The sequence below is a fragment of the Orussus abietinus genome, unplaced genomic scaffold (assembly GCF_000612105.2).
Source record: "Orussus abietinus isolate OABI.00-Male unplaced genomic scaffold, Oabi_2.0 scaffold427, whole genome shotgun sequence".
Classification (NCBI taxonomy): Eukaryota; Metazoa; Arthropoda; class Insecta; order Hymenoptera; family Orussidae; genus Orussus; species Orussus abietinus.
Genome location: NW_019394575.1, coordinates 37,245 through 61,109, shown reverse-complemented (window position 1 = coordinate 61,109; position 23,865 = coordinate 37,245). Strand labels below are relative to the sequence as shown.

The window sequence follows — 23,865 nt, the reverse complement described above, 5'->3', positions numbered from 1 at the left end:
CCGATCCACGAGATACCGCCACGGGCTCTTGCATTGACAGATTCCGTGCTAGGCATGGCGGACAGTGTTTACAACTGATCGCGGACGATTGAATTGACGATTGCCGTCCGACGTGCACTGTTTGCGGCATTCTTTCTCGCCTCTCTCGACGACATCGCGCGATTTGGCCGATCTTCTCGCGAGCTCGTAGGCATAACGTTCTCATGCGCGCGTACATTGAGAGAAAAGTGTTCTTCCCGACGAGGGCTAACGTCACCTAAACGAAGCGGTCGCGTCTGCTCGGCCGTTTCGCTCTGGCATTCTCCTAAGGGAATATAATCCGACCCCATTAGGAGGTCCTCCCATTAACCGCGTCGGGACACGTCGCGGAATGAGTCGCTCCTCCACCTGACTCCTCGCCGAAATGGACCGCCCCCTGTAAACGAGCATCTCCATCGTTCTCAGGGCTACGGGCGAGTCGGCTCGCCTCGTCGATTAAGATCCATTTAATTGATTGAACGCCGCTGGAACCTAAGTGCGAGAAACTTGGAGATTACCGAGCACCGGCTGGATAACCTCCGGGCGGAGGTTTTCACATTTTTCCCTCGATTTTCTTGGCTCTACTCCGTTTTCCTTCCCGGTTTGCTTTTTTTTTCGTTTTTTTTTATTCCCCTCCGCTGAGAGTAGAACGTTGCTTACGCCGGGCAGTCGAATCTGCTTTTGGAAAGACCAGTGACCGAAAGTGACTCTCTAACGTATTGTGCAACGCCGCGTCGGGAAAGGACGAGCCGAGTTTAGCCGAGTTTAGCCGAGTCTTGCCGACTTTTCTCGGGGGGGTTTCCGTAAAGCTGGAAGGCCCAAGAAGCTTCGAGACCCCGTTCTCGCTACCGTAAGTATCGACGAAGCCCCTTGGCATATTTTTCCTAATGCTTTTTTTCTCTCCCCCTGATAATTACTCGGCCCTTTATGACAGGGACGCCGTCGACTCGAGTACGAGTTTTGCACTTCGCTCGAGTATTCCCATAACCCCGGGATAATTCGTCGGGGTTATGGGAATCGGGTTACATGGAATGCCGTCGTACCCTCTTAAATACCCTCTCTCGGAGGCCGATTATACTCCTGTCCTTTTTTAGACAGGTCACTGCCCTCTGGCCGTTAATAAGTGGCATTGGGATCTCGGAAATGACGGGGTTGCATCGCTCGTTTTTCATGAATGAAAAACGGTGAAAATGGCATCGCTGATTCCGAGGATGTGATCGTAAATCATCGATTAAGTGGATTAGATGGGATAGATCCATCGAACGCATCTATACGTATCTATACTGATAACGTTGCTCGAGTCTGATTCGTATTCTTGTTTTATAATAACGGTCGCATAGGTACCAGGGCGTTTATTACGTATTTTTGACGAGGGCGCTCACTTCTCGCACTTTCATCTCACGTGGGTTTATTCGCCGAATTACGTATTCGATATATGTGCCCATAATTATGAAAGTGGCTGAGTCATATATTATTTGTTTCGAAATTACATTGAATTAATTTCGTTTGAAACAATGTGGCGTGAAATAACTGATAAACTCATTTTTTTTTTCAATTTTGACTTAGACCACTTTCATAATTATGGGCACATATGAAAGAACGAGATGACTAGTATTTCCGGTCTAGTAATATTGTTAAATAATGGTAGATACCTTGTAAATCGAAAATTGCGAGAGGTAGGGTGTTATAGGCAGAAAAGGCGGGAAGATGAAAAGCCGTTAAAAGTAAAGAAGAGGACTCGAGTTTATGCTTCACCATTTCGCTTAAAAATTTGTCCTGAACTGATTCATATGAATGGTCTCGCATTTTCATCACCAAAAATGTTCCGTAATATCGTGAGCTACTCATTTTTCACATTTTCGCTCAATTTGCTTTACGTAATGGACCCCCAGGGTTGGGTAAGTAAAATACCCTAGGTAACTTTACGCGGTTCTTTACAGCAAATTACTAGGTATTTTACTCTGGTTTCATACGCGATGTGAATTACATGAATGTGGGTCTTTACGTTTCTGGATTTCCTGTTCCTGTTTCCAACGGGCATACGAATTGATATGCATTGTTATGAATTTACGGGAAACTAGAATGTTGAAGCATAGACCTTTTTATTGGTTTACTACTACTTGCCATCATTCTTTATTCCTTTCTTTCTTTTTTACTAAAATATTTATTTACAAGTGATGTATACCTAAGACACTTTGAAGAAAAATAAGGTTACAGCACCGCCATCTTTGTTGGGTAATTTGTTAGGTAGTTTACTTGAATGTTACGTAAAATACTTAAGGGAAGTATTTTACGTAACATTACCAAACGGTACTTTATAGTAACTTTCCTTTTAGGTCAATATATCTGGATTCACTATATTCGGTGTTTTCTTCCCAGAGGGTAGTAATATAAATTCTGCATCCTGTCGCGTCATGAGGAAACGCAATTGTTTACGCTACGGTGAAGGAGACGTGGAATTGACATTTTTTTATCGTAATAAGATTTCCGATAAGGTGGAGTAACGAAACGAAGGCTGTCCTCAAGACAGCTATATTAAGTTGGAACCCACACATTACAGATTTAAATAACACTTAGGGCACGTTTTGCGTAAGATCGTAAGGAAGGTAATCTATAGAAATTTGAGAAAAATTCGTAAATCGTTATGCTCTCCTTCGTTTTCTCCATTTCCCTTCCCTCGAGTTAATTTGTATATGTTCATATAAATCTTCAATCTTCTTCGTTTCTACTCCCTTGTGTTATCTGCTCGTGTTAACCTTTCCAGCGATCCGTTATCTCCGGACTATCCTGATTAGTAGGCTCGTTCTTCCTTGCCTCTTGTTGTAACTTTCGGAAAAACGCAAGATCTTCCGTCCTCTCCTTTTCCATTTTCACGGGGTCCATCATTCTGAGGGCAACGCTCTCTTCGTATTTCTTTGTCGTGAAATTCGTGATATCGAATATTCTAACATACGTCCCTGATTTAACTTTTCCATCGAGAGTGTCTTCGGTTTCGTTATTGCCGTTAGCGGTTTCCTTTTCCTGGACCGAGTTATTAATTCTATGTTTATAATTCCTGTATTTATTAAATCTACGGTTATAATTACCTGGGTCATTTCTACCTTGGGGGTCGTCCTGAAAGTTCTCATTTCTCGGAGTTTTATTTTTATACATTGCTGGCACAGCTTTGACATACGGATTTGGCGTGACAAAATATCCACCACCCATTGTTGGTATCAATAAACTTTCTTTTTCTTTATTTCCATTGAGATTTCTGGCATCGCCAACAAATGTCCCAGGAAAGTGTTCGGTAATCGTTTCTGAATTTTCTCTAAATACTTCTTCACTGACACTCGTCTCTGGGCTTTTATCAATTTCAAATAGTTGACTAGATAACGTTCTCGTTTTTCTTTTATTGGCTCCTTCGTTGTCTTTAATTTTATCCTTATCCCCGGTTCTCTCACTGTTAGAATTTTCCGTCCTTTTCTCCACGTTTCCACTTTGTCGAATGTCATTTTCGAGATCATTGTTTAAATCTCCCATTGTAGGGTCGTTAAAATGATTAATTTCAATTTCGGTTTCTCTTTTCATTCCGTTTTCATCGTCGACTCTTTTACCTTTATTTTCAACTTCCTCGGTTATCGGAAACGGTGATATTGCATTTATGAATTCGGCTTTCTTCTCGACCCTTTCCAATTTATCGGGGAATAATTCATTTACCTCCGGAACGTTATCATTCAATATTCTGCCTAAATGGGCAACCATTTCTGTCTTATCAATCGATTCACTTGATTCGTTCTTCGTCTCATTTTCGTCATTATTTCCAATGATTATGCTCGGGGTTACAGTAGATGTCTCCTTTTCTATTTCCAACCCGTTCATTTGATTCATTTGATTAATATCGCTTCTAACTTGACTTTTTAAATTGGCTTTATTCAATTTTTTCGACCCTTCATATGTATTAGAATGGTTTGGCGTTGTGTCACTCAAACTGTTAGATTTGGTCGATATTTCTTCATTTTCCACACTCTCATTTTTTCTAAGGTCTTCGTTTTTCTCGCTTTCAACTGTTCGTTCATCGACGAGTTCATTGTTCATCGATTTCACCTCTCTTTGCGGTTTTTCCAGTCTTGTTTGGGCACTCGTGGACCTTTGAACATCATTTTTGTGGGACCCTTGTGTCCCATCATGTAATGTATATTGATATCGGTTATCAGAGTTATCACTTTGGATGTTCGTTTTATCTTGGATAGACTTTTCCAGTTGGATAGATTTTTCCAGTCTTGTTTCGGTACTCGTGGACCTTTCGACATCATCCCTGGGGAACCCTTGTGTCCCATCATGTAATGTATACTGATATCGGTTATCAGAGTTATCACTTTGGATGTTCGTTTTATCTTGGATAGACTTTTCCAGTTGGATAGATTTTTCCAATCTTGTTTCGGCACTCGTGGACCTTTCGACATCATTTTTGTGGGACCCTTGTGTCCCATCATGTAATGTAGATTGGTATCGGTTATCAGAGTTATCACTTTGGACGTTCGTTTTATCTTGGATAGACTTTTCCAGTTGGATAGATTTTTTCAATCTCGTCTCAGCACTCGTGGACCTTTCGACATCATTTTTGTGGGACCCTTGTGTTCCATCATGTAATGTATATTTATATCGGTTATCAGAGTTATCACGTTGGACGTTCGTTTTATCATGGATAGACATTTCCAGTTGGATAGATTTTTTCAATCCCGTTTCGGCACTCGTGGACCTTTCGACATCATTTTTGTGGGACCCTTGTGTCCCATCATATAATGTATATTGATATCGGTTATCAGAAGTATCCTCACTTTGAACGTTCGTTATACCTTGTATAGACTTTTCATAATTCCGATCTACATCTCCCAGCTGCAGTCTATTTCTTCTTATTTCACGATCGCCCATTTCCATATATCTGCGCACCAATACACTGATAGGCTTAGCGATTACTTTCCCATTTTCATTTACAAATTCGGCCCGATTTGCGGACAATTTGGCCATACTTTCATCTTCGATCGGTGATCCGTGCCTCCCTTCGATGGTTCGACTCATTTCTCCATTTTTCGGCAAATCTTCCTCATCCGAGTCACCCTTTCCCTCCCCTTGCATTGAAATCTCCATTTGTTCGTTCTGCAACAAAAGCTTCGTTTTCTCTACATCAACAGGCTCTTTCAAAAGCTTTCTGGTTTCCACTCGGTAGTTTACATTACAACCTCTATCATATTCCTGGATATTGTTTACACCGTCTAAAACATTGTTCGACTGAGTTAGCCGTAATTGGTTATCGAAAGGCCCTAAGACAATGACAACGAAAGCTCCATTTTTATCATATCTATAATCATCACCAAAATCCTCATCTACACATCGTGGCTCGTCGTTCTCGTCTTCGTATTTTATTTTGTAACCCTGATTACGTAACAAATCCGGTGAACCTCCTAAAGGATCTTCATAAGGTCCGCCATTTTCCGGATTACTTTCATCTTGAAATTGAATATTATTCCTCGCGCCAATTATCTCGTTATCAACCTCGGCATCGATAATACCACCCTCCACTTTACGCGCTGCTGTTCCGTCAGTATCATAATCTGCATTATCAGCGGTATTTAAGAAGCTTCCACTTCTGAAACAATAAGGTGGGTTATTTACTTCGCAATTAACAGTCTCATATTCTCCAGGTCTCCGGCCATGTATAATCCGCGTCTCGTAATCCGTGTCACCGGAAGTACTCTCGTGGTTTAAAATCCTCCACTCTGTTTCATACGTGTCGGTGAATCTTAATGGGTTATCCTCCTTGGTACTTTTTCTATCGGTCCTGCCGGGATATTTCGACATTGGCTTTTGATATCTACATTTAATAGTGTTAAAAGTTGATGTAGGTAGCAAGGACGGTGGTACCGTCCACGTGTATGCTCCAAACGTCATTGGAACACGTGCAGGGATATTCGGGCTTGATGGCCACGGAATATAGTTGGCATTTTTCGAATAGTTGATCAAATAGTTCGATGGAGGGCCAGATTTCATTGGGGGGTATGTACTTTCTTTTGGTCTAGGCATGCATGGAGGATGACCTGCCCCTGGTGGACGGCGAATACCGAGTGACGAGGGAATGGGCTTTGACGGACTTCCCAGTAATTGAAACATTGGTCCTAACATTGGGGAGGAATCGGGATAACGTATCGGAAGATTTAACAAAGGCAATAAAGGTGACGTTGTGGGGCGATTTGATTGGTAGCATGGTTTTGATTGAGGAGTAAAAATTATTTCAAGAGGAGGTAATGGTCGAGGAATTTCTAGCGGATAAGGTATTGGTAATGGTCGCGAAGGTGGGATTGGTGTTGGTCGGAGGGTTGGTGTTTTTTGGAAGGGTGGTTTTGGGCGAGGGGTTGGTATTCGTTGTTGGGGTGGTATTGGTAGGAGGGGTGGTATTGGTCGAGAGGGTGACATTGGCCGAGGGGGTGGTGTTGGTCGGTGGGGTGGCATCGGCCAGGGGGGTGGCGTTGGTCTGGGAGTTGGTATTGATCGGTGGGGTGGTATTGTTTGAGGGGTTGGTATTGCCCAAAGGGGTGGTATTGGTCGGGCGGGTGGAATTGGTCGAGGGGGTGGTATTGGTCGGGCGGGTAGCATTGGTCCATGGGGTGGCATTGGTCTGGTGGGTGATTTTGGTCGGGGGGGTGGTATCGGTCGATATTTCGGTCGAGGAGTTAGTGTCTGTTGAGGAAATGGCGCCGGGTGAGGATTGGGTTTAAGTGGTGTAGAAAGTAACCAGATTGGTGGTGGCCTCACTAGAGATTTTTCAAAATCTGGTGCAGGATTTAACTTTGGTCGAGAAGGAGTGATTGGTGGAGAAGGGACAGTATCTGGCTTAGGTAATGGAGGTGCTGGACGTGGCTTTGGAGGTGGAGGTGGTGGAGGTGCTGGACGTGGCTTCAGAGATGGAGCTGGTGGAGGTGGTGGACGTGCTGGACGTGGCTTTGGAGATGGAGCTGGTGGAGGTGGTGGAGGTGCTGGACGTGGCTTTGGAGATGGAGCTGGAGGAGTTGATGGAGGTGGTGGAGGTGGAGCAGGTGGAGCCGCGGGACGTTGTGGGAAAAACTGATTCTTTTTTTCCAGTATCCATTTGTTAAACTTGGTCATTTTACCAGTTGGCAAAAAAAACCTGCCGGAAGCTTTCGTCTGATCTTCTTCTCCAAATGACGAATTGTATTTTTGTATGAATTCCAAAATATCATCTTTCTTCATTTTTGCTATTTCGTTGGAGAAATCTTCTTCCGATGATATTGACAAAGTAGTATCATCTTCTGACTGCTTTCGCTCAATATTGCCACGAGCGATTCCAATAGGGACGTCTTCTATAAATTTTAATAAAGTATGATTTATTTTTAAACCATTTTTGTAGCAATGAATGGACTGAGATAAAAATCTAGTTAAATTAACTACTTTTCAACTAGTTCGTATAGTTCAAAAGGGACTCGGATACTTGTAATAGTAAAATTAACTTTTCTTTTCTGAACTGGGAAATCGAGTAACGGTTACTATATTTTTTGTTCGGAAGTAGTCAAATGAACTATTCTATGTTTGCTATACTTATCTAGAAAGAATAACTAAAACTTCTCCTGTTCGTATAGTAAAATTTTGCTTCATTATTGTAAACGTAACTGATATGTCATCGTAAATTTTACATGCCCAGATAGGATTTTTAACCGTGGGGGATAGTTCTGTTAATCAGTAAATCTGTTTACAAAAATAATTCTTTGTAATTATAGACGTTTATTAAATTTATTATGTTTGATTTGGCGGTACTCTTGTACATATGTCAATTATATGTCATATTGACATATAACAATATGTCAATTAGGGATAGAGTAGTGTCTTATATACAAACGAATTCTTTATATCATTTGCGAGAAAACCTCGCCAATTATCGATACTGTCGAAAATGAACAAAGTTTTCGGTAACGTTTGGTACAAAACAGAAATTGTTTTAACCAACCCGCAATGGTAAACGGTTGTACTAGCAATATTGTAGTTACTGAAAGTAAATTAAATAACAACGTTTTGCAACGAGAGTCGACACTATTTAAAAGGTAATGTAACTATTTCAAAATGCTTGCAGATTTTACGATAAACATTGTTACCGTTAATACAAAATTCCGACAAGAACCAGTAAGATGCTCACCTATTAGAGAAATAGTTGCCGATACTAATTTATAGTAAATCAAACAATAAATTGCGTTCTTTCAAGAAAAACAATGGGCTTAACGGAATTTAATTGTTCAATTTACCAGTTCCTTTTTTTTTCTGAATGTGTAAAACATATAATTTCAAGAGATTTTGAAGATACCATTATCGAGATTCTCTGGATTATCAGTCCTCTGCAAATTATCATCGCTTGGTACTTCATTCAACTTCTCGGTTGTATTCCCATGCACCTAGTAACGTGAAAATGGAGAAAGTTAAATTTTCCTTATTACGTAAACCATAACGATAATGTCGATTACGACGTACGTGGTATTTTAATTTCCGGCACATTAAAGAAATGGATTTCTCTTATCTGTTGCGTAAGTGATGGAGGTTCATACAATGGAGGAATATTAAATTTCCATGTTACTTTAACACTATTTCTACCAAAGGTGTCTAAAGACACCTTTTAAAATTTTAACTTGAAATTATTTTCAAAGTTTAATCATTTTTTCTAAATTAATGTTTTGAGTTTTCGTATAATAATTTATAAACATATAGAGAAATTATATTTTTTAACTTATTAACGTAATAAAAATACATTTTTTACTTCACGACTATTATCGGACACTTCATTTGGCATAAAAAAACACGAGAAATTATTCTAATATTTTCGTCCGACTATTTCATTATGGGAGCAAAACGTGTGAATTTGATTTTAAATATTTTTAAAACGTTTATAATCTATTCGACAGATATGTAATAAATACTTGTATTAAAATGATACGAAATGTTTTGTATATCTGGTAGAAAAATATTATGAAAACACATGGAGCTAATATTATATAAATATTATAGAGATAATATTCTAAAGTAGACGTTTTGCAAATATTTCAAATGTCTGGTAAATATTTACAAAATGTACGATATTCGTTAAGTATATAGAAAATATAGGATGAATATTTTGTGCTACTAGAGAAAGAGCTGATTTTTTACAAATTATTTTTACGTAAATCCTTTATCATACTTGCAGCAATAGCGTATATATAATGTGATATAGACGTTTGTGTCATGTTGAGTTTTGTTTGTGGCATTTTTTTTTACAAAAATCAAAGCGGTTCAAAAGGATAAACAAATTCCGAAGTCGTGGAAATTTGGATTTTTCGACTCTAATGGGTTCTCCGACGTCAGGAAAATTCAGAACCTCTCAGAACATCAAAAATGTTACAATGGTCATTTTCGGAATTTGTTTATCTTTTTTTTTTAACCCTTTGGCTACTAAGAGCGCGTAAAGGCGACTGACGTTTGGTCCAATATTGCCTGCACGGTCAGACGAATTTCGCCCATATGTCGGAATGGCTCCGTGTTCAAATGGTTAACAGTTTTGGTTTTTGTAAAAAGAAATGGCACAAACATCTACATGACAGAAACATTTAATTAAACCTGTTAATTTTCTTTGTGCCTCCAACTGCATTTCACACAGACCTAACAAGCGATTAAGTTATATTCACTTTTCATTTACTTTCGTCGACTCACCTTTAAGTAATTGAAGGAGAAGAAGAGAGAGGCAATGCAGAGGGTGATTAAAATCTTCATTTTCGTTACGTACTATGTACAATTATCGACGATACATGCCACTTTATTTTACGCTTTAATGCAGCCGTTCGACAGTCTTTATCCTAATTTCAGCTCCGTCATATTTCTAGTTCATTGACGAGCACTGGACATATGCTGACTTCTAATTGTTATTAAAGTCGACGAACGGTCTCTTCGTCGTTTATATTTCCTCCGAGGAAATCCCTTCTTCGTGATTATCACAATCAAATACGGAAGACTTTCCTATTGCGATTGGCCATCGTAAGGTGTTTCGGATAAGTAATACGCCCCGTCGACTTGTACGTTTTATTGCCCGCCTTATGGAACTTATTGCGCATGTAATTGAAAATGTTTTATTACGTAGATCGTTCTTTCCAAATTTTACCCGGCATCCCACCTTCGTCGTAACTCCGTTATCAAAATGGTCGATATTGAATTTTAGTTGAGTATGACCGTAAGGTGGGATTCAATTTTGAGGTCCCCTGATTACAAGCCGTTTCGGATACGACTTTGAGATAAGAATTTCTAATCGACTGCAGGGTCAGAAAACCTCGAATTATCAGGAGGAAGTCCTTTTCTTCATGATCAGACCCATAATGACGTCGAGCTCTCATATTTCGATTAATATACAATTATCGAAGGCTCCAATGGGAGAAACGAAAGGGTCAAGACCATTTTACGAGAATTTAGAACACTCTGGTAATCGATAAACGGGATAAAGGCAAAAAAAGTGTCTTATGCGCTTAATTTGATATTTATATTTATACGAAAAAGAAAAAGAAATCACGAATCCAAAGGATTCCTTGAGTTTTACATTGATATCTTCATAATCCTCTCCTGAAATTCATACTCCAAATGCAATTTCAGGAGAGGATTATCAGGAGATCAAAGAAAAACTCAAAAAATCCTCTGGATTCGTGATTTTTGATACTCTAATCGACCGTGGCGCCACCTGCGGTATTCAACGACAACTCATTTTTTCTCCCCGCGAGCAGGAACATGGCACAAGTTACTTACGTTGTACTTTGATACATTTTCTTTTCATTCGGATGTATATACACCTTTCTGTTAACATCATGTTTTAAATGATTGAGTATGATTCCTGACTCGCTCAATTGTTGCTTTAGAGTCTTCTAAAAGTAAATAATGGGAGGAAATATTCCTTGATTCTGGTCTATGTTATATAAAGACTATTTTTTCCGAAAAATGACATTTTTTTTCTCAGGAATTGTCTTATCACCTCAATAGTCATGCGTTAATATTTCAGACGAATCGATTCGTTAATCGTCAAATGCGTTACCTTAAATGCGTTACTGCCTTTTAAATAGACCAATAACGTTCATTTTTCTGTTTCAGGTAAGTCGACGGCTTTTCTTGCAGCGATAAGTTGTAAGTAGTCCAGGAAGGAATAAATATTAACTATTACGATGGTCTAGTTGCTTTGCAAGTGTTAGCAACAACCACACTCGGTGCATTAATAACGACAGCGTTAATGTTGCCAAGCAAAAAATTCGTAATACCTAAGGGGATCTCGTAGTTGTTAAAAGAAAGAATATTTCAATCAATAAACTGCTGCTGAGAGAAACTTTGGTCTTACTCGCATAATAAACGCGAATAAGACCAAATTCTTATTTTTTTAATTTTTTTTTTAGGCGAGTGGAGCATTAAAATATGATTTTTATGATTAAGCTGATGTGAAAGGCGTCGAGAAACTTGTATGTACTGACGGTAAAAAATCATCCTAACGAAAGCGCCATCTGAAACCGCTACCGGTCTCCACGTGGACTGTCGATAACGTATCGATAAAAGCGTCGCACCGCACCGCCAACATTTAAACCCACGTTTGCAGCCATCGTTAGTTAAGGTGAAGTGAAACACGTCGAGGAACTTGATCGGCGTTGATAAAGAAGAATCTTCTAAATGCCTACAATTATCGAAGACTCTGCTATGAGAAACGAAACGGTCAGGACAATTGTACGACAATTTAGAACACTCTGGTAATCGAGAAACTCGCATTTGAATGGAATAAAGGCAAAAAAAGTGTTGTATGCGCTTCTATGCTAAAACGATGGGAATACGAGGTCTCGGGGTGAAAATTTAGTTGACCTGGAAATCACAGATGGCGCAGGGGGTTCCTCTGCAGTCAATTAGGGCCCTAGAAAGCATGAATCCAGTGTATTTCTGGAGTTTTACTTCGATTTCTTTATAATTAATATACGAAAACGACAGGTGGAGTATGCCATTTGGTACAATACCCAATATAATTCGACCCAGCTGTCGATATAAAAATCAACGTCGGGAACGTAGGTATTTAGGAAAATCTTAATCGACGTCGATCAAGTTCCTCGACGTGTTTCACTTCACCTTAAGCTTTTAGACTTAATTCTAAGACAAGACCGGACGTATATGTACGTGGACGTGGATGGATAAAAGAAAAATAGCCCGTTCGGGATATATCCCACCTAACCGAAAGGAATGAGCATAGAGAGAACTGTTGAAAGAAAATTGCGGAAAATGTATTTGAGGCGGCTCGACTTGATGGTTCTTCCCGCTGCGCGTGGTATCCGTGGGGGCCTTAGATAATAACCGAGGAGGGACTGAAAAGGAGCGGGAAATCTGTCACGGATGAAGGCGTCGGAGAGGCCTGAAAGAGCCGGGAGGGGTCACCGGAAGGGGTGGAGAGAAGCGCGTAACGCGTGCAAAGCGAACGATCGTAACTTCGATAGTCCTCGTCTGGCCGCGACGCCGCTCGAAACGCTCGGCAACCGAAAGCTCCTAAGAACGCGTGTCAAGTGCGTAATCGCTCGTTAAACGATATCAAATAATAGTTGGGATATAATGGCTTTAAGATGATATGAAAGTGATATCAGAGAGGTCTCGTTTATGGAACGTTTTCACGAGCCAACTTATGTTCCCACGGAAGCATTGAAAATGACGTTANCATTGTTTTTTGTAATTTTGACTTAGACCACTTTCATAGTCATGGGCACATATCTAAAATGGCCCTTTCATATCCCCTTAAGCGGAATCTTGCGAAGACGATCTTGTGAAGAATGGAATCTCTTTGATATGAAAGTTGTCATATATACATACCAAAAAGTGAAAATGTATATAAAACTTTTCTCCACCCTGGATGCATCGAATCATTTAGAATTTCAGCACGTGATTATCGAGGTCCTGAGGTAGAACGTGATGTTCATAAAATTTCAGTTTCCAGTGAAAAGGTTTTTTTTTCTTTTTGTCTTTTATTTAGACGATCAGAACCAGGATCTTTTTTTTTTTTTTCGTGAAAAATGAAATTTCCAGAGCATCGCGGGGGATGGCCATTAGGGCCTTTATAATCACGTGCTGAAGTTTCAAATGATTCGGTGCACACCCAGTGTGGAGATGTTTTATGAATATTTTGAGGTTTTATGTAGATAGAATGACGCTTTCATATCACCTTAAACGGAATCTTCTCGTCCATGGTGAATCACTGGTCGGAATCCAATCTCTCCTCCTATACCTTAAAAACGCGCATAATTCGACGGTGTTGCGAAGTACTAATTGCCCTATTTCATGGGATTCGTTTAACGGTGTCCGGGAGAAATAGGAACTTGGGAGAAACGCCGCTTTTTACGAGTCTAGTGGTTTCTAACCCCAGGAAGAGTCCACGTGTATAACGAATTTAAACGCGAATGTGAATGGTTTTGGTTGATAATTGTTAAATTAGAGGAACTCTCGGTTAAAAGTGTAACGAGTTCAAGGAAAGAGTCCGCCTGGAAGTGCCGGAAGTGCTGCAAATTGTATAAGTTTATTGCTGAGGACAGGACGGGGATCTAGACTTGAGATATGCTTCATGAACGTCGCAAGATGAACATTTGTCGATTGAATTTAATTGGCTAGGTAATGATTAAAATTGCAAATTGTATTAATTGTACAAGTTTTAGTTAATTGCTGCGGACAGGGCGGGGATCTAGACTTGAGATATATTTCATAAATATTGCAAGATGAACATTTGTCGATTGAATTTAAGTGGCTAGATAATAATTAGACGTCGACAGGCAGTATTTTGAAGAGCGATCGCAAGTGACTTAATATTGACTTTTAAAAGCAATACTACTCGAAATGATTTGAGAAGAATCGAAAAGGAACTTTTTGAAAGACGACAAACTGGCGGGTCGCATGCTCGAAGCGAAGCAAGTATTTTTTAATGGAATGAAACAGTCGAGGGGCAAACCCGCGTTTTCTTAACCTTTGTTAACATAACCTTGCTTTTAACAATACGTGTCCGGAGATACGCCGGTCTATCCTCAGCCCTAGGAAGATAGAAAAGAATAATCCATTTCGGTGTTTCACGGAAAGGGAGAAACGGAAACTATTTCCGCAATTGAATTAGGAAAGGAAAACTCGGGTATTTGGCAAGGTTCCCGCGGGCCGAACTTGTCTTTCGTATGGTCGCTATAATGGTCGCAGTCATAAAGGGTTACACGAGGTTGTCGCTAACTCGTGAAAAGGATTGGCCTTTTTTTTCCTCTTAACCCTTTTAGTGCCGGGCGAAAAAGAGGTGCTTATGCGAAGATAATCGGCCGAATTTTACAATTTTACTAGGATTTGGAAAAAGACTCATAAAGACCAAACGAAGAGCAATATTTACATAATTCAAAACGCAGGGTATTAAGGACAAAATAGAGAATAAAACAGTGATGCTAATTTTTCTATATTCATTGAAAATTACATAAATAACGATTGCACATAGGAAAAGTCATCTTTTCATCATAAATTTATATAGACCGTTTATTGCAAAGTATATACTTTAAATTTCCTATATATTTTTTAACAAAATGAGTAATATTGCACAAGAAACAAAAAATAACTCCAAGGCACGTGGTAGGCGCCGGACGGATTATCTCATCCGAAACAAGTAATTGTTATAGGTTATAGGTTGTTATAGGTGTTGTTGTATCGTTATTTTAATTCTCTCGTAATGAAATTAGACTATTTATAACGTATTATCAATTTATTTTAAGATAGAGATCTCTCGCAAAGCGAATAGTAAAGCGCTACAAAGTGCGGGCCGATATATGTGCCCATAATTATGAAAGTGGTCTAAGTGATATATTTTTTGTTTCGAAATTACATTGAATTAATTTCGTTTGAAATAATATGGCGTGGAAATAACTGACAAACTCATTTGTTTTTTGTAATTTTGACTTAGACCACTTTCATAATTATGGGCACATATCGGCCTCCGGCACTAAAAGGGTTAATAAATATCTTCGGAGAATCGTTTATACCCTTTGTAACAAGAGTGTCCGCTCTGTAAGCGATTAGAGAAAATGCCGCCATTTTCCGGCATATCTGCGCGGGGCCAGGAAGCAGATAGATTAATTTGGAAGTGCTGTCACGTGGTCGGTGGGCTTCCGGTCTGGCCCGGAAGACCGTACAAGTCTCACCTAGCATTCTTATACCGTGTTTCTAGCCTCGACCGTGTCCTTGCCGTGGTTTCGCAAGAAAACGTGGGCCCAAACCCGAAATCGAGTCCGACTTCGAACGGAAACAGTATACGTAACGTTATTCAGGTTGAAACGAAAGTTGGAACCGAATCCGTGGGTGTAAAGTTACACGAGCCGAAACGATGGTCGGGCCCAAATCCGTGGATTCGATGTTACTTAACTCGAAAGGGGTCTCGTCGCGAAATCTGCATACCTACTTGCGCGGTGAGAATTTAAGGTGAAGTGAAACCCCCCCCTCAAATCAGCTGATTCGAATAAGACACCTTTTTTTAAGGGTATTCGACCGAACCGTCCGAAACTTTAACACATCACTCCTAGTCATCTAAGAATTGTCCTGACACATTCAAAATTTGGATTTTTGGACAAGAATTGCTTAACTTTGATTGAAGAGTCTAATATGAGAAACGAAATGGTCAGGACAATTGTATGAGAATTTAGAACACTCTGGTAATTGAGAAAGTCGCATTTGAACGGGATAAAGGGAAAAAAAGTGTCTTTTGCGCTGCTATGGCAAACCAATGGGAATACTAGGTCTCGGAGTGAAAATTTAGTTGACGCGGAAATCACAGATGGCGCAGTGGGTCCCTCCGCAGTCAATTAGGGCCTCGGAAACCATGAATCCAGGGAATATCCGGAGTTCTACTACGATTTCTTTATAATTATTGTACGAAAACGAGAGTGACGTACGAAAACGTCTCGGAGTCACAAATTTAGTTGACGCGGAAATCACAGATGGCGCAGTGGGTCCCTCCGCAGTCAATTAGGGCCTCGGAAACCATGAATCCAGGGGATATCTGGAGTTCTCCTTCGATTTTTTTATAATTATTGTACGAAAACGACAGATGGAGTATGCCATTTAGTACGATACTCAATATAATTCGACACAGCTGTCGATATCAAAACCAACGTCGGCGGCGTGGGTATTTAGAAAATTTATTTTTCCGACGTCGATCAAGTTCCCCGATGTGTTTCACTTCACCTTAAGACGCGAGATTCGGTCGAATGTTTTACATTCCGATTGCAAGTGAATAAACCTTACTTTCTCGATGCTTGGTTCCGTCTCTTAAGTCTGTCCATCGACCCCCTAACTTGCTATTTATATGGTCGTGGTTGCTCCTCGCGCGTATGCTTATGCCTACGTTTGCCTGGACGTTAATCTTCTCGACGCATGCACGTCCATGCTAACGAGGTCTTCTACGAAAATCCTTCTACTCATTGAACTCGTATATTGCGAAAATCAGGGGGCGTTTTGTTAAGGGGATGTGAAAGTGGCATCCGAAAGCTGAATCGTTCATAAAACTTTTCATAGAACTGGGAGTCTCGAATCGTTTCATACTTTAAAACGTGAATATGGAGACCCTAAGGTAGGTCCTGAAACTCGCGAAATTTCATTTTTTATAAACTATTTTTAAAATACCTATAAACAAATTTGAAAAGAATTGAAATTTCATGAGTTTCAGGACCTTCCTTATGGCCTCCCTATTCACGTTGTCAATGTTTCAAACTATTCGGTAAACCGAGTTGGGGGAAAGGTTTTATAAACAAAACCTCTTCGATGCCACTTTCACATCACCTTAAGGCGCACGCGGTATGGCGGCAATCGCCGAAAAGAGTTTCATACGCCAACGTGGAAACGTATGGACACGAGTCGGACCAAAATGAGCAGGATGGACGTATTTCGGTGAATACGAAAGATTTTATCGTTTCGCTGGTGATGACATCTCTAGGTGGTTTGAAATTTCGTTGAGTGTACGGCTTTAGGCGTTTCCAACGATATCACGCGATTCGGCGTTTTGAGCAATCTTCTACATTCATGGCTAATGTATCCGCGAGAGGCTTCTAATATTCTGATATTTAATTTGTCTTATCAATTTAAGGCGGCTTTCGGTGAATACGAAAGATTTTATCGTTTCGCTCGTGATGACATCTTTAGGTGGTTTGAAATTTCTTTGAGTGTTCACCTTTAGGCGTTTCCACTGATATCACGATTCGGCGTTTTGACTAATCTTCTAACTTCACGGCTAAGGTATCCGCAAGAGGCTTGAAATATTCCAATCTCGGTATATTTCACTATACTTGTTGATAAATAATTATCTGCGAAATTCAATATCAGATATTCAATTTGTCTTACATTTAAGCGTTTCCACTGATATCACAACTCGGTGCTTTGACTAATCTAATTTCACGGCTAAGGTATCCGCGAAAGGTTTTAAATACTCCAATCTCGGTATATTTCACTATACTCGTTGATAAATAATTATCGGCGCTGGATCTGCGACATTCGATACCCGATATTCAATTTATCATTTAAATATGGTTCCTTTTGACTCGTCTACCCTGAAGCGCATTTCCACATTTTTTCTCTCTATCTCGTTCGATTTTTGAAATCTCTCGCACACGTAGGTGTGCGAACGTGGCCTCGTTACGTTCTTTCTCATCGGAGTGACACGCTTCAATCGTTATAGTCGATGAGACCATTGGGATCTCGGTAATGACGAGATCATTCGAAATAACTTTTCAACTCATGCCGCTTTTTACAATGAACGTAAGTGATAGAATTACCGATCGAGGAAGCGTACTGGAGTATTGCAGTTCTTTTCTCTCGTGAAGTTTCTCACCGAATGCCCGTTCTATATCGGTTCAGCGAGAGAAGTGGCTATCACGGATTTAGAAGACGCCTTGGGTGTCTGGTTTTATGTTTAGAAACGAAACGACGGTTAGAGTCGAAAATGGAAACAGAAATCGTAATGGACGCCATTCTCTCTGACGCGGTTTTGCCGTTTACGATAACTCAACGGGGTAGTCTTAATTTATGAATCCGGATAAGAAGAGGTGAGAACGGCTTTGCCGTTAAAAAAAAAGGAGAAAAACAAATGATCGTTAAACCCTGCCCACAAATTCTTCTAATTGCTCAAATCATTTCATTTAAATTAAATTTAAAAAAGTCGAAAATGGAAACAGAAATCGTAATGGACGCCATTCTCTCTGACGCGGTTTTGCTGTTTACGATAACTCAACGGGGTAGTCTTAATTTATGAATCCGAATAAGAAGAGCTGGGAACGGCTTTGCCGTTAAAAAAAAGGAAAAAAAACAAATGATCGTTGAACCCAGCCCACAAATTCTTCCAATTGCTCGAATCATTTCATTTAAATTAAATTTAAAAAAGTCGAAAATGGAAACAGAAATCGTAATGGACGCCATTCTTTCTGACGCGGTTTTGCCGTTTACGATAACTCAACGGGGATAGTCTTAATTTATGAATTCGGATAAGAAGAGGTGAGAACGGCTTTGCCGTTAAAAAAGAAAAGGAGAAAAACAAATGATCGTTAAACCCGGCCCACAAATTCTTCCAATTGCTCGAATCATTTCATTTAAATTCCGAACGTTTCTTTTTTCCCCTTATTTCTGGTGTTTCTTCTTTTGCTCCCCATCGCGGTCATTCTTTTCCATTTTCGATATCTTTTCAGCTCGATTACTCGTATCACCCGAACGAGTTTACGCGAACGGAAGAAGGGAAGAAATGATATTCGTTGCCAAGTTCGTAGTCCATTTGTATGCCGGAATATGTCCCCTCAGCATAATCGCGAAGGTGCGAGATGGCATGCACCTAACCTTTTATAACCTCAAAATTGATACATGCTTGCCCCTGTGTATACTGTACCCCACACGTATTTGTATGCACCGGAAGTACTGCCGTGAATCAATCGCTTTGCAGACAATGGCTTCACCATTTGTCTGACCGTTATCCCATCCTATGACACTATCGATCGTTCGGGCCATCGACTCGTTAAAGCTAATCTTCGATCTTTTTTTTCGATCGATCGTTTTGTGGTGTTTTACGGAATATTTGGTTACGCGTATTATTTACATACCTAATTCATATCCCATTGAAATCATACATCGAGTTGGGAGATATTTGTACTTGAGTATTATTAAGGTGATATGAAAGGATCATTCTACATATATGAAAGGTTAAAATATTCTACGGAATATTTCGTTATGCGTATTATTTACATATCTAATTCATATCCCATTAAAATCATACATCGACTTGGGAGATACTTGTACTTGAATATTATTCAGGTGATATGAAAGAATCATTCTACATATATGAAACGTCAAAACATTCTACGGGATATTTTGTTACCCATATTATTTACATATCTAATTCATATCCCACCGAAATTATAAATCGAGTTGGGAGATACTTGTACTTGAGTATTATTAAGGTGATATGAAAGGGTCATTCTACATGTGTGAAACGTCAAAACATTCTACGGAATATTTTGTTACCCATATTATTTACATATCTAATTCATATCTCTCCGAAATTATAAATCGAGTTGGGAGATATTTGTATTATGGTATTATTAAGGTGATATGAAAGGATCATTCTACATATATGAAACGTCAAAATATATATATAACTTTTTTCCAAACTGGGCGCACGGAATCATTTGAAACTTCAACACATGATTATGAAGGCCCTAAGGAAGAACGCGATGTTTGTGAGATTTCAGATTTAAAAGAAAAATGATGTTCATTTATCCTCGACTAGAACCAAGATCACTTTTGTTTTTTGTGAAAAATGAAATTTCAAGAACATCGCGTTCTTCCTTAGGGTCTCTATAATTACATATTAAAATTTCATATAATTCGGTTTTTATATCACTTTATTTCANTAACCCTTTCATATCACCTTAAATCCTCCCTAGAATCGACCCGTACTCGAGGACGTGATACATCATTTCGAAGGTTGCGTCGTTTTCTGGCAACCTATAAAGACCAGCAAAAGAAATACAGCTTTTGGCACGACTCGACTCGGTGGTTAAACGTTGTAAAGACGTCGAAGGTGGGTACACGTACAAAGTACGTACCTACTAACCCGTTTTGACCCGCCAAACGATCTAAAGAAACCAAAAGGTGCAAACGCGGATCCATAGCCAGATGCATCGTTCCTCGGGGTGGAGAACCATGTCCGACCCCCAAAGTAAACGATTCTCGCTGCACGAGGGTGCTGACCCTCGGTGGTTCGACCAGACCCCAAAGGTTGAATCCTCCCCGGTATGCAAATTGGTGCATGCCAATGCGGAGACTCCGCTACCCCCGGGGAAAACAAAATCAGGGGAGAATTAATAACGGCAAAGACGCAGGGATCGTTTTACATCGTTTCGATATCTGGATAACCGCGAGACGTCCTCAACATCTTTCTTTACGTCTTTCAAAAACTCGCCGATGAACTTTTCGGTCCCAAGTGTAGATTTAATGACTCGTGTATTACCGTGGTTAAGGTGAGGTGAAACACGTCGAGGAACTTGATCGACGTCGATAAAGAAGATGTAAAGAAGGTTCGTTTTTATATTCACAGCTGGGTCGAATTATATTGGGTATTGTACCAAATGGCATACTCCACCTGTGGTTTTCGTACAATAAATATCAAGAAATCGAAGTAAAACTCCAGAAATCCTCTGGATTCATGCTTTCTGGGGTCCTAATTGACTGCAGAGGGACCCCCTGCGCCATCTGTGATTTCCAGGTCAATTAAATTTTCACTCCGAGAACCTCGTATTCCCATCGTTTTAGCATAGAAGCGCACACAACACTTTTTTTGCCTTTATCCCGTTAAAATGCGAGTTTATCGATTACCAGAGTGTTCTAAATTGTCGTAAAATTGTCCTGACCCTTTCGTTTCTCATATCCGAGCCTTCGATAATTGTATACTTATCGAAACACGAGAGCTCGGCGGCAATTTGTTTCTGGTCTGGGCTAAGTTAAGAAATTTTTGTCGAAAAATCCAAATTTTGAAGGTGGGACAATTCTTAGATGATCACGAGTCATGTGTCAAAGTTTCGGACAGTTTGGTCTAATATCTTAAAAAAAAGTGTGGTATTCGAATCAGGTGCGTCAAGCTAGCACGATTTCTGAATACAGATGAATTATGTGCTAATTTGGTGTTGAATTAATTAATTTTGTACCCCCACCATTTTTCCGAAATTTGAAATTTCAGTGTGGCCGTGCTAGCTTGGCGTCAAGCTAGCACGTTCCCATCTCAAACAAGACAGAAAGTTAAAAACAAGTACACGAAATTCAAGGGCAAATTATGTGCTAATTTTGTGCTGCAATCGGTTTTTCTTTACACCGACCATTATATCCAAAAACTCGATTTTCGTTCCGAGCGTGCTAGCTCGGCGTCAAGCTAGCACGGCCACACTGAAATTTCAAATTTCGGAAAAATGGTGGGGGTACAAAATTAATTAATTCAGCACCAAATTAGCACATAATTAGCACATCATTTCTCTGTATTCAGAAATCGTGAATTGGGATGTTGCCGTGCTAGCTTGACGCACCTATTCGAATCGACTGATTTGAAGGGGGTTTCACTTCACCTTAACCCTCTATGGGCCCGTGTAACTTTCAGGTCACATTTTAAATGAAAAATTTTTTTTTCATTTGCATATGAGCCGCTCAATGCACACATTGATTAACTCCATAAAACAAAAAGTTGAGATATTATAAATATAAAAAGTTATGACTATACCAAGTGCTTTGACGTCTAAATTTAAGATTTTTCAAAAAGTGGAGTTAGTCGATGTGTGCACTGAGCGGCTCATATATAGGTTCCTAATTGCTGATTTTTCGTTCCCCCAATTGTTTTTTATTTAATGAAAAATTCGGCCCATAAAGGGTTAATTTCCTTTCTGCCTTAACTTTGACGAGGGGTTCACGGAGCCGACCGGGACTAGAGTTTATTCGCCATCACTTCCCTCCTAGATCCATGCGGCGTCGTCCCGCCAGGGGTAGCCGGCTCGGTCGCCGCGAGGGTTGCCGGCAGGCGCCGGGCGTCGCGGCGCCGCGGCGCAGCCTGCCGCACCCAGCACGGCGCCTGCCCGTTGGACGCGCTCCACCCCTTGCGCCCGCCAAGGTCCTGCCGAATTGGCAGTACGTTGCTAACTCACGCTGTTGCTAGGTGCTAGCGTCCCTTGGCCTCTCCCTCGTCCGCGTTCGGGCGAGACCCCTGGCGAGCGTCGACGTCCCTGGACGTCGTCTCCGTGGACGGTTCGTAAGATATACCGAGGCCGGCACGCCCTCGTGGAATACATCCCCCGAGGGCGGTGGGGGTCGTTGGACGCGCTTCGGGCTGAATTTTGCGGAACGGGACGGGGTTCGATTTAACCCTATAAACGCGAAGTAGCAGAACGCACGGATAGAAGTAGTCCTGAAGTATACCTTGTTAATCAGGGTATCGCTAGGAAACGTGGATTGCAGTTTCCAGTGTTCACCCTGGTCGCGTCATGGCTAATTTCGATGTTGCGGATATTTTGCGTACATTTTGGGTCGTTAGACGCGCTTCGGGCTGAATTTTGCGGAACGGGACGGGGTTCGATTTAACACGATAAACGCGAAGTAGCGGAACGCACGGATAGAAGTAGCCCCTAAGTATACCTTGTTAATCAGGGTATCGCTAGGAAACGTGGATTGCAGTTTTTAATGTCCGCCCTGGTCGCGTCATGGCTAATTTCGATGTTGCGGGTATTTTTGCAGATATTTTGGGTCGTTGGACGCGCTTCTGGCTGAATTTTGCATCATGGCTAATTTCGACGTTGCGGGCATTTTGCGTATATTTTGGGTCGTTGGACGCGCTTAGGGCTGAATTTTGCGGGACGGGACGGGGTTCGATTTAACCATATAAACGCGAAGTAGCGGAACGCACGGATAGAAGTAGTCCCGAAGTATACCTTGTTAATCACGGTATCGCTAGGAAACGTGGATTGCAGTTTCCAATGTCCGCCCTGGTCGCGTCATGGCTAATTTCGATGTTGCGGGTATTTTTGCGTATATTTTGGGTCGTTGGACGAGCTTCGGGCTGAATTTTGCATCATGGCTAATTTCGATGTTGCGGGTATTTTGCGTATATTTTGCGTATGTCGGGTTGGCAACTATATGATCGCGGATTTTGTCGATAGATGGTATTAAAAGATCCGCAACCACTTACAAGGAAGGTATCCCAGGTCGATCTCTCCGATTTCATTTCTTTTATAATATGTTATAGTAGACTAAAAACCAAGCGACATGTATTTTTTTTTATCTGCCATTAAACACTTTAAGGGGGTGAAACCACCATCCAAAGTAAGGCATGTCAAGGGGCGATTTGGCAGTTTCATCCACGAGAACGTAATATCTTTTAACCTATCCACCTGGAAAAGCTTTCTCATAACGATAAATGAGAAATATGATTTTCTCTATTAAAAAAAGAAAAAATTATGGGGTGAGCCACCCCTTAATATGATTACTTTGGGTGGTGGTTTCGCCCCCTTAAAGTGTTTCATGGCAGATAACAAAAATATACGTGTCGCATAGTTTTTAGTCTACTATGACATATTATAAAAGAAATCAAATCGGAGAGATCGACCTGGGATACCTTCTTTCTTAGTCGCCAACTCAATATTTTGCGTATACTTTGCGCATACTTTGCGTATTTTTTACGTCTATTTTGCGTTTATTAGTCAGTCGCGAGTGGGGGAGCATTTCACGCGATTATAATATACGTGGAATAAATTGAATTTGCAA

General features: G+C 40.5%; 2 protein-coding genes across 5 annotated transcripts in view; one reads left to right on the top strand and one right to left on the bottom strand.

Moving 5' to 3' along the window:
- The first annotated feature begins 88 nt into the window (after window positions 1-88).
- Window positions 89-23,865, top strand: part of LOC105702755 (focal adhesion kinase 1) — a 55,374-nt gene continuing 31,597 nt past the window's right edge. For 2 of the 3 annotated variants that reach the window (XM_012430578.1, XM_012430576.1), the window contains exon 1: window positions 89-868. The gene's annotated coding sequence lies outside the window, so the exon portion shown is untranslated. Of the gene's footprint in view, window positions 869-11,157; window positions 11,191-23,865 lie in introns of all 3 variants that reach the window. The other variant, XM_012430575.1, reaches the window with a different exon arrangement.
- Window positions 2,520-9,935, bottom strand: LOC105702753. 2 transcript variants are annotated; one of them, XM_012430574.1, is made up of 4 exons: window positions 9,742-9,935; window positions 8,369-8,456; window positions 3,105-7,376; window positions 2,878-3,039 (listed from the first exon to the last, which is right to left on the bottom strand). In XM_012430574.1, the coding sequence occupies exons 1-4, from the start codon at window positions 9,799-9,801 to the stop codon at window positions 3,023-3,025; spliced, it is 4,437 nt and encodes a 1,478-aa protein (XP_012285997.1). In that variant the 5' UTR covers window positions 9,802-9,935; the 3' UTR covers window positions 2,878-3,022. The 2 variants fall into 2 exon arrangements, with proteins under 2 accessions (XP_012285995.1, XP_012285997.1); XM_012430572.1 differs by having other exon boundaries at window positions 2,520-7,376.